The sequence below is a fragment of the Dunckerocampus dactyliophorus genome, chromosome 7 (assembly GCF_027744805.1).
Source record: "Dunckerocampus dactyliophorus isolate RoL2022-P2 chromosome 7, RoL_Ddac_1.1, whole genome shotgun sequence".
NCBI classification, from domain to species: domain Eukaryota; kingdom Metazoa; phylum Chordata; class Actinopteri; order Syngnathiformes; family Syngnathidae; genus Dunckerocampus; species Dunckerocampus dactyliophorus.
Window position 1 is genome coordinate 24,219,063 of NC_072825.1, and position 12,081 is coordinate 24,231,143.

The window sequence follows — 12,081 nt, forward strand, 5'->3', positions numbered from 1 at the left end:
GTCTTCAAAGATGACTGTGATACGGCCTGCGACAAGCCAATGTGACCCGTAGGATGCACACATAAGCCTACACTGAACTAAGAGTGAGTGAGTCACTTACAAAATGTGGTAAAAAAATTCCACCCATTTTCTATACCGCTTGTCTTCATTAGGGTCACGGGTAAGCTGGAGCCTATCCCAGCTGAGTGCAGCAAAATATAAACTGTGAATTTATTTATTTGTTTATTGTGGCCCAGCCTCACTCAGACTCTACCACCAGCGGCCCCCCAGGTAAATTGTGTTTGAGACCCTGTACTAAAGTTACAATTGAATATTTTCATGAAATTTCTTTCGTTGGTATGGACATCTTATAGCATGCATGACTGAACACAGGCTCGTTTTCCGGTGGGCAAAAAAAAACAACCCTCCAAACAATTAAAGGGTTTAAGGAAAAGTCATAAACTGTGATTGATGCAAAATGAGAATTTGTGTTCTTCTACGCTGCGATACACAGATGATTCCGATAAGATTGGTCTTTTTCCCCAAGAACATCAACGGTGACGATTTTGTCCGAATGTTGAATGAGCTCTCGGAGGAACGCCGTGTTTTCGTCTTCAAGGAAATGGTCGGCTGACAGAGCTTTTTGGTGACCATGTTATTGCTTTGAGCGGCCCAGTGGAATGGCCCCCGGGGTCATCTGATTTGACACCGCTGGACTTTTTTGTCTGTGGGGCATATCTCGAATCAAAAGTGTAAGTGACACCACCACATGACCTCGACGACATTGAACAACGAATCAGAGCTGAAGTTAAGATCCTCCGGAGGGACCGAGGAATGATCAGGCGAGCAGTGCAGGACATACGGAGGAGAGTGCAACTGTGCATCCAAAGAAATGGAGGTCATGTCGAGGACTAAGTTGAAAAAGCTTAATACAAAAACTTTTTTGCCCACCGGAAAACGGGCCTGTGTTCAGTCATGCATGCAATTACTGTATGCAATAAATTTTGGTATGGACCGAAAGATGATGTCCATACCAACATATGCAAATAAAGAAATTTCATGAAGTATTCAATTATAACTTTAGTCTACTTTTTTTAGTCTACCTCTATAAGCCACACCGGACTACTATAGGCCACACACGTCCACGTCATCACTCATCTACTACTAATCGTTTGAATACTGTGCAAAGCAATATAACAGTCTGACTCACAGTGTCATCTTACAAAGAACACTAAATTCATCACACGGCAACTTAACACCCAAAAGGTGTACCTAAGAAATATACAAACAAGTACCAATACGAGTTCAACGTTTACATAAAAAAAGTAATTTTAAACGGTATTTATTTTAATTATTATTAGCGCTGTTTATTATTATTTTTAAATTTGTTTTTACCAGATATATTTATCACAATTATTAGTTTTATTGATGATTATCATTTTATATTTATTTTGTATAAACTAGTTTTGTGTGTTAGTGGATATCCAAATGCATTCAACATTTAATATACTGTATGTAAAATAATAATAATAATAATGATAATACTCTTAATTTATAATATTACATTTTATTTAAAGTAATGGTTAATATTAATCACTGTAATATTCATTATTATCAAATTCATGCTTCTTTATTCAGTATTTCATATTCTATTATTTTAGATTGTTTTTCCTGTTGGAGTATATTCCAATGTAATGTTTTTACATGCATTTATCTTAATTAGTAGTATTAATTACAATCTTAATTTTGTGTCTTTTGTGTACGTAGTATTCATGATTTATTATATATTATATAATATTTATCCATTTTCTATTGTTTTACATATTTTATATATTTGGAGTATCAGTGGCTCACTTCACTTCAACTACAAGAGCTTTGAGACAAACAGACTCGACAGGTTCCAAAGTATGGGGGCTGAGTATTGTCAGTTTATTTACAAAGCACTGCTAAGGTGCAAACCGCATCTCATGACATTTCCCCTTATGCGTGTCCTTTTTGTGAGTGCATCTTTGTGGATACATCCTGTTCTTCAAAGATTGCACCACATCTAAGGTTTTTTCCTGAGAATTTGTAACGTGATTAAATCACTCTTCACCTCAGCACCGCTCCTCCTCCTCCTATTCCACTGCAGATGCGAGTCCATCCTTCTAATGTACATCAGTGTACATCTCTGCCTGAAGCCTCATTCTTCATCAGTAATGTCACTGGCACTCATAAGACGTCTTCCTAAGGCCATGTGCTTCCTGCTGCGGTCTAAGTACCCAAATCTATTCCTCCTGCTCACATCAAATATTAATTGCCCTTCATAACTCTCATCTCTCTCGTTTCTTATTAGTTTCTGCTGATTGAAATTGGAATGCGCGGAGTGTGTGTGTGTGCTTGGGATGATGTGCTGCGGCATGGATCATAAGAAGGCTCCTAGGAAAGTGCCCGCTCCATGCAAGAGCGCCCCATCATGTACCTGCTTGTGCGCGTGGTCGTAGGAGTTGATGTGGTTGTCAAATTCTTGGTGTCTCAGGTACTGCTTGTCACACAGCTCGCAGTAGAAAAGAGACTTCAGATCCTCCACTGAACAGCCCACAGCCCGCTCAGCGCGCTCCTGTGGAACAGGGAAACGACAGAGAGAACAAGTGAGAGGCAGTAAAACAACAGGGTTAGAGAGGCTAGAGAGAGTGTTAGCCATTTAGCGCAAATCTGCATCCTGGAGACATCAGTGGTAATAGCCCCGACATGTGCGCTGCCTATAACCACTAAACGTCATCGCATCCAAGTAATTTGCTGCTGGAAGTTGGACAAATACAACAAATCCAAGCGCTCATGGCGACTTGAACCCGGTGACGCCTTTCACTTAAGATAAGATCGGTATTGTCAGTAGGGGTGGTGATGTTGGGGTCGTATCAGCATCATCGCATATCAGCATTACTGCATTTGAAAATAAAAGACATTTTTCAGAAAATAGTGGCAAATAAGGGAAACCTATCCCCGACTCAAGGAAAGTTCTCCAGCCCACGGGACTGGGATTTCAAGCGTGGTGGGGTGGAAAGACCCGACTGCCCAATGCCAATGCGCTGCACCTGTGGCTCAAGCATGGATACTGTCACCATTGTCACTTGCAGTACCGGATGTGTTAGTAAATGTTTATATACTACATTACCCAAAAGGCCTAGTACTGTTGTCTGAGCTACGTAAGTACTACGTAAGTACTGCCGTTAGAGCAATAAAGGGTTGAGATATGGTTACATCTTAATCTTGTGTAACCCATCTGGTACATTCCTGCACACGTCAAGGGCTCGAGGCGCGGTCCATGAGCTGTCAACTCCATGCCCAGCGTGACTCTTAAGGCATCGGGGAGCAGGGTTTACCAACGCACAGCTGCACCGGCTGTTCTCACTCACCCCTAAACCTCACTCTCATCCAGGTCACGAAACCGACATGTCCAGCGAATAAGAATCGACAGCGCAAGCCGTCAAGCTATAAGCCAGAGCTGTCAACTCGATGTCCAGCGCGACTCTTAAGGCGTCAGAGAGCGATGTTGACCAACGTAGTTTCGCACAGCCTCACCGGCTGGCATCCGTTACACTTGCATAGAGCTCCAGAGCAAGGGTGATTAACCCTCATCTTGTATTCCGCTCATTTATGAATTATTGTGCCAACAGTGGTCTCTTTTTCACCAAGGTACAGGTCTGTGGGGAAGAATTCTTCCTGGGTCGTAGGTGATCCGATACAAGTTGTGTCAGAAAGGTTTCTAGACTTTTGATCGCCCACTACGAGTTCTTGCCAAAGGGACGATCAACCAGCACATTGTGGCGGCTGCACCACGACAACACGCTCGCTCACAATGCCCTAAACATCGGACAGTTCCTGGCCCAGACGAGCATCTCCATACTGGAACAGCCTCCTTATTCACCCAACCTGGCTCCATGTGATATTCCTCTTTCCCAAAGATGGTCAAGGTGGTCATCAAGTGAACCGTTTTGGACATCAAGATGGAAGGATGGAAGAATCCTTCCTGGAGGGCATGAAGGTGTGGCAGAGAAGGCTCCAGTGGGATTTCTTTGTAGGGCAAAACTCACAGTTTGTAATTTGGATTTGAAATAAACTACTCACAAGACGTTAGGGATATTTCACATACATTTCAGGATAAACCTAAAATGTACCACTATGATTTGAGCTTCTCTAATTTTGAATGCACATGTCCAACATGTTCAATACTTAAACTTGCTGCTCTAACATAACAGTTGTGCATATCCCTAACGTATTGTGAGTAGTATACAGTCAAACCTGTCTTAGCGGCCACCTGTATAGAACGGCCACCTGCCTATAGCGGCCGCTGAAAAATCCCCCGCAGAAAATTTACGTGTTATAGACCCTGTGTATAGCGGTCACCTGTCTAACGCGGCCAGCGGCCACCCATTTTGTCTCCCTCGGTCAATATCTGACTGCATATAGCGGCCAAAATGCCGACTCAAACAGAAGCTTCATTTAGGAAAAAGCTTTGTTTTTTAATCAATGAAGCCGCCGTGTGTAGACTTTAATTACTGAGTCCTAGCTCAGTCACAATCATTCACAAGATCCACACAAACTGTCAGTTGTTCCACATAAAAAAGCCGTCTTCTTTGGAGCATGTTGCAGATAGTGACACTGTTTATTTCCCTGTTTATTTCACTGGCCAAAACTGTAATGCCGCTTGTTGTGGGGAAGGAGAGACTCACGTCGCCGATGCACTTTAATCTCTTTATTAACAGCGGAGAACACTGCAGGACTTTACATCCACGCCAACATAAACACACTTCCCAACTCTCTTGACACTCACAGCTAGCACTGAGCCTAGCTCTCCTGCTCGTGACGTCGCACCGTCACTTCCCGTCACTTCCTGATGAACTAAAGCTGTAATGACACTCTGCCGTATATATAGTAGCACAGCTTTGTTCTGTGGGTGGTGTAGAATAACAGGCCTAGTTGTTCTTTACAACTTTTATCTGCAGTCCCACAGTGCCCTCTACTGGTCAACATTTAACAGTATAATTATATGTAACTGCAAACACAACAAGCTTCTAATCACAGACATTTTAATATGTGCACGCACAAATTCAAAATGGCCACCAACCTGTCTATAACGGCCACCTGCCTATAGCGGCCACTTTTGCAGTTTCCCTTTAGTGGCCGCTATAGACAGGTTTGACTGTATATATCTTCTGTGGCACCAGCCATGGAACCTTTCTGACACACCTCTTACTTATTTCCCTCAGTCTCTTACAAATCAATTTCCAATCTTTGTGTTTTTTTTCCTATAAAATTCTGTACTGTTCATATATTTGTAACGAGATCAACTTACAATATCAGTAGGGGATCAAATACTCATTTTCCCCACAAATCAATTTTTGGTACCTATTGTTAAAAGACCAGAGCCATAAATAAGAGACTCTGCGTACAAAAGTATCTTTGCGATTGTAAATCCCAAGTGTCAACCTGCCCAGGTCTGCACAGAAAGAAGCAATTGAGAAAAGACAGCAATAACAATCATCCATAATGCACGGCTAGGTCCTTTGTGTGTCCATACACTGTACACGCACGTGCCTGTCAGTGTTTGAGTGTTGCGAATCAGAGAAACAAATGCGGTACAGATGCATGTAAAGAACAAGGACAGACAGTGCACAAATGTCACATGGACCCCAGGGGCTACATCACTAGCCTGCATGCTCACATCTGCTACAGGCTTTGTTTCTCTTGGTCTGAAGGCATGCAGGCTCGTGCACAATATACGTGTATGTGTGTGTGTCCAGAAGGTATGTGTGTGCATTCATTCCATGCTCCGCTTCAGAATGTAATTTCCCTCAGGCTAGGGGCTGCCAATAAACACTATTGAATTCTGTTCTACACTGACATGATGGGAATTTAATTTGAGCTTGTCACTTCTTTCTATACTTCTACTTTTCCAACTCTCAGTCTATCCTTCTCGCCATACTCGTTACCCCCCGTTTTATAGCCCTCCGTTTGCCCTTTTCTCCTTCTGTCTTACGCCTTCTCTATGAAGCGAGGCCGGGTCATACGGTGACAGTCTATATCACACCACCTCATGACTGGATTATTACCACCGAGACTAATGAGCCCTGATGTGCATATGAAGGTGATTTTAATTAAAGAAGATGAAAAAAAAGACTCTTGTTCAGTCTGCAGGTACCCTGTAGGGACAAAAGTGTTGGGACACTGGACATTACAGGAAGTGATAATAGGAGAAACGCTATCATAGCTTCCACATTTCTTTCTACAGTGGTCACAAGACAGCCAGGATGTCACATTATACCCAATTCAAGTATACCCTTATGGACCTTCCTGGATGCACTGGGGAACACAAACGGGCCCTAAATTGCTCCCACAAAGTTGGCCGAATACAATTCTCCCAAATGTCTTGGACTTAAGATTCAAGAAGTCTAGATGTGGGGTACGCGTACCACTAGGGGTATTCAGATTGCCGTAGGGTGTACGTGAATGAAAATTAAAAACAGCTTGACTAGCGGTGAACGCTGAGATTTACGTAATGCGCTCGAACACCCCATGTGAACAGCAACAGCACTGTACTGTCCAGTGAAGTTGTTCCTTGCTGTGTGTGCGTTAGATGAACAAATCATTTATATTGTGCGCTAAATGAGAGCTAGTCGTCCTATGTGGTGCTGTGACTGATTAGTGCATGTTTTGAGCTGAATGAGCCTTCCATTTCTTTCTTGACTGAATGCACTGACTGTGTTAGAAAGCCCCCGCTTTTGCACTTGTAAGTAAATTTACGCATTCAGGAATAATGTGTCTTCTTCGGGTGGTGTAGCCGCTTTGTTTGGCGGCCCTGGAAAACACCACATGTGACGGAGCTTGAGACTTACGTGTAGGAGTTTCTCCAACCGCTGCACAGACGGATGTGTATTTTCTTTTCACCTCGTCCTTGTTCACAAATGTTAATGCTACTCGTAAATGCACAGAGGTGAGCTTTAATAATGTTAGCTCTGTGCTGCTGTGCATTTTTCCTTGGTGCATAATCTCATGCTATATGTGCTCATATGCACATTTGAAATTAACATCACTACGGTACACCGCAGACATGTCTGCATGGTGGTGTTGCGTTTTCTATTTCTTGCGGGTGGCGGGAGTCAAGTGGGAACCAGCTTTGAGGCGCATGGCCACACTTACCATATTGGAGTATGGCCATAGTCACGAACGTGATATGGCAACCGGATCGGCCCGATCTCGTGGCGGAAGCCAATATTATCTGATCTTAATCAAAATACAGCAGATTGGCAGCCGATCCCAATCCTGAAGATCTGATCGGGACATCCGTATTTCTTATGGGAAAAATGTATTCAGTTTTGGTTTGAGTCTTCAGAACACATTCATGACACTAACCAATGTTCCACTACTTAACTCTGCACACTCGGTTAGCCTAATTGTAGAAGAAAAACAAAATGATAGAACTTATAGCGCCTACGTTTATAGCTGATTGACAGATAGTTGGCAGAGCTCCAGGCTTTATTTCAAGACGTGTAGGGATGCATGAAGACACAGAAACTGATCGTTTGAGCAAACAAGGCAAACATACAAATGAGGGAGATGGTTTGTCATGTTTGGTGCTCATAGACAGACATATATTACTGTTAGAACATCATCAAAATAACAGGAGGCCGTTAATGTACTAGATCTACCCAGATTGACACCAGTTGAGAATCACTGATGTAGATCATTTGCAGTCAAAATGGGTGAGGAGGCTGACAGGAGGCTCCACAGAAAGGTAAGTAATATACATTGATCTTGTGTGTGTGTGTGTGTGTGTGTGTGCGTGTGCGTGCGTGTGTGTGTGTGTTTTATTGATCTTCCTTGCAGACTTAAAGTCATGACCAGGAAATGATCCAATCACCCAGAGCAGACTTTTTCTGAGTGCTGCTGCTTCTGTGATGGAATTGAGAGAACAGTGTGTGTGTGTTTGTTCCCTATTCCGATTGAGGTACGGTAATGCAGTGTAATTGTGCAATTATCTGTAGGAAAGCAAGGTGGATGTACTGTACATGACACAAGGTGCACTGGAAGTCACGGCCTGCTACTTATGCACATTTATACACACAGTATTCTCCTTCGGTGTTATGCACCAGCTCACATATGCAAATGAATGCCATTTAATGCACGCTTATGCATGCACAGATGTGAATGATGTGAATGTGTTTCCACGGTGTCATGTTCGCTCGAAGCGATGCCACAAATAAGAAAATTCAACCAAAATCCCAAACACGTGCACGTAATTTAATATGTTAAGGCCACAGCGCAAGCAAGAAAGTCACGCTTAAAAGTCTTTTACACACGGTCTGTCAGCTTTTCACTATGTGCGCATTGCAAACTAATGATATACAATATATTCATGAAAAAGATCCCACAAGAGACCTCTAGTTGTGCAGCAGATTGAAAGTGTGCAGTACAGAATGTATCCTCCCTTACACCACCTTCATACATCTTCATTACTTCACTGTGTGCTCCTAAAAAAGCAATGCAAATATCCCATTTAGAAATGCAACAAAACTTTACTTTCCTGCGCCGCCACTTTGACGTCAGTAAGCGTCCTGTGCATTCATGTACAAAGACACACAGCAAGCAGCCCAGGTAACATTTATCATGTGAATTTTCGCCTCCTCAAACATGTTGACAGCATCTAAGATTAAGCAGATGCGATAATTGCTCACGGCATTGCAGCACTATTTTATTTTTTTTTTTAAGTTGCATTCGTAATAACCAAAACTTGTAGAAAAAAATAGGGCGAAACAAGCTCGGCATGCATAATTAATGCAAGAAAAAGAGCCCAGTGAAAACAAAACTGGTGTTATCATATTCTCTGTTTTCAATGATATTAATGTCTACTGAGAAAAGCTCTACTATAGAGAACGCAGGAAAATGCATATACAAATAAAGTGAGGATAAAGTGTGTCATATGCAAACATAATGGATATATAAAGGGGGTATATGGAAAAAGTGGCTCAACACACCCAGGCTTTGTGCTCAAGATGACCTAATATCCGCAATCAGACTTAATTGGTCCCGTGACGGAGGCTATCGACTTACTTTGTCATGACCGCTTTTTGGCTTTGTGCTAAGTGCACGTTCACATGAAATCATATTATTCTACTTCCGCGGAAAAGTGAAGCGATCCCAGTCAGTGTCGTTTACAAAAAATTAGTACGTAATTACCATGGACCGTTATGAGGAGTTCCCAATAGATGATGACTGCTAAAAGCAACACTGTCGGCTAAAAGGAACACTGTGGTCACCAATAGAAGGACCGCTGACAGAATGAGGCTGAGCATGTAATGGCCATGTTAACACTGATTTATTATACTAACTATACTAACTAGTCTTTTCTTTTATAAATGCTCAACATTGTACAACTTTGACATTTTAACACTCAATTTTCTATGCCGCTTATCCTAATTAGGATCACGGCCGTATGCTATCCCAATTGACTTCGGCTGCGGGGTATCGCAGGGCACATATAGACAAACAACCATTCACACTCACATTCATACCTATGGACAATTTAGAGTCTCCAATTAACCTAACATGCATATTTTGGAATGTTTTTGGGAGGAAACCGTAGTACCCGGAGAAAACCCACGCACGCTATATTGAACATGCAAACGAAAGATGCCCAAGCGGAGATTTGAACCCAGGTCTTTCCGATCTCCTGACTGTTTGGCCAACATGCTAACCACTTGGCCACCGTGCGGCTAACACTTATCCATTTAAAAAAATAAATAAATTGGAGCAAAAAGATATTTATTTAAATCCTTCAACGTCTTCTTTTTGTATTTCATTGTGACCACTAGATGGCAGTGAGTATTCACGCAAGGACACGCTGTGACGTTTGAGTCCGCTAATGTTGGCCTAATTATTAATATTTCATATTGCATTTTATTTCTGGTGCTCGTGTGAGCATATCTACCGTATTCCCTCGTCTGACAAGCTATCTCGCTTATAGATGGATAATGTCATCAGGGAATGGTCTTATTTTCCTTTTTTTTTGTCCATGTCTCCTCGGGAACCTCGCAGGTTCTCAATAAATGGTGACGCCATCTCCAAATTCATTAAACAGTGAAACAGTAGGACTTTCATAGCTGATTTTAAGCTGAAAGCCTGGACACAACCTGGTCCCGGCCAGGTTATGAGTTTAGTATAAGTTACCATGGTTACCATGTTACCAAGTTACCATGGTGATACAGCTGCTTTAAAAGAGGGCTCCCGTCGCTTCGCAGAATATCCCCATTGTGTGTCATGTCTGTGATGACGTTTTGGTTCATTATTCACGTTATGTAAACATTTATGTACAACATCATTTCATTAAAAGCATTATGTGACACACTTTAATATGGTCAGCATTCGATCACCTTTAAAGGTCCCCTATTATGCAAAATGGACAATTTAAATATGTTAAACCAATAATATGTGTCCCAAGACCCTGTCTATGAGCAGCCAACGTGAGAAAAATGTATCGTCTCCCTCACTTGTTTGCTCCACTGAGAGAAGAGGCGCCCAAATGGTCACTTTTGTTCCAAGTTCTGTGTTTTCATGACGTCAAGAAGGAAAAACCTCATTCCTCCTGAATGATGCCGCCTCTGACCCATCCCTCGCTAGCTGAGCCGACCCTGTGTATACACCCACCACTTCACGGAGGGCAGTTTAAAAAAAATAAATAAACAAAAGGCTTCGCTACACATCTTAAAATAAGGCCGTGAACTTTGTCAACGATCTGCTACAAACATGGGAATTTGATCGTATTTTTCTTCACTCATGATGCTGCTATTAAAATGTGAGTGTAATGTTAGCGCTGTAGCTCACATAGCTATGCTAGTGTTGCTAACATTTGTGTCTTCCTGTGCCACTCTTGTTACTCTTGTATGTGATATGTGGCATCTATTACTTTGGACAAGTGCAGAGCTACAGTTGGACCTCGATTAGCGTTCGCCCCAGTTAGCGAGTTTTTCGGTTAAGGTATCAAATGTACACCAAAATTTTGCCTCGCGTTCCGTACACTTTCCAGTTAGCGTACAATATGGTGCATGGCCGCGTTATTATTACTGCGTGAGTCCAACTTTGTTATTATTGTATTTTTATCACAAAACCACCTTGTTATCAGCTTGCTAATACATGCAACCAGGAACCGGAAGTCAGCGGTGTCGCCCATCTATGATGTCATCATAGGTTGACTGTGTAGTTCTTTGCTAACTAACACAGTTCTGCCAAGTCTTAAATATGTTCACACAAAATACGTTTTTATAGTCTTACAATTATAGATTTACATGCGTAAAACACTTCTAAATGCATATAAATGACAAATGAAAGGGAGTCATGAACATTTAAGGTTACTTTTACCTTCACCGCAGCGAGATCAACATGGACTCCACCTTTGTGTTTTGTCACAAGTTATTTCTTGAATTCAATAGTGTTTCTCACCTTCTTTCTCAAAATGCTGGCACTCGCAACTTTCTTTGGCTAAATCTTGGTTTATTCTGCAGCCGTGATTAAAGGTGGTGTCTGTGTTGATGTCGCTTCCGCATCGTGTTTTTGTCTCATGTCTTTAATGAAGGTAAAATTAACTTCAAATGTTCATTTATTCCTGTCATTCATCATGTATATGTATTTATATGCATTTCACATTGTTTTCTATAATGAACTATAATTGTAAAACTATAAAAACATGTTTTGTGTTAACATTTTGGGCTTTCTGGAACGGATTCTTTGGATTTACATTATTTTGCATGGGAAAGATGTATTTGGTTAAAGTACATTGCGGTTCGAGTCGGACCTTCTGGAACAGAGGAATGATGCTAACCGATGGTATCGATTCGAAACCAAAACAGAAGGACCAGACACACACGGAAGGTACTTTCTAACTGCAGCTATCCTAACTAGGGTTTTGTCAAATCCGAAAACAGAAACAGGGCCACTACACCCTAGCCCGAAGATAGAAACAGGAGGTGGAATGTGATGGTCCTGCACGTGGCTGGTTTGCCAGAGAATTTTCATCAAACACCAACCATCCAGACATAATTTACCCATATGCTCATATTCTCATCCATC

General features: G+C 41.9%; 1 protein-coding gene across 2 annotated transcripts in view; it reads right to left on the bottom strand.

The window, feature by feature from the left end:
- LOC129185276 (G patch domain-containing protein 8) overlaps positions 1–12,081 on the bottom strand; it is a 69,608-nt gene that overhangs the window by 13,448 nt on the left and 44,079 nt on the right. The window contains exon 2 of one of the 2 annotated variants that reach the window (XM_054782101.1): positions 2,441–2,578. In XM_054782101.1, the coding sequence (XP_054638076.1) occupies positions 2,441–2,578 (138 nt within the window). Of the gene's footprint in view, positions 1–2,440; positions 2,579–12,081 lie in introns of those variants that run through there. The other variant, XM_054782102.1, reaches the window with a different exon arrangement.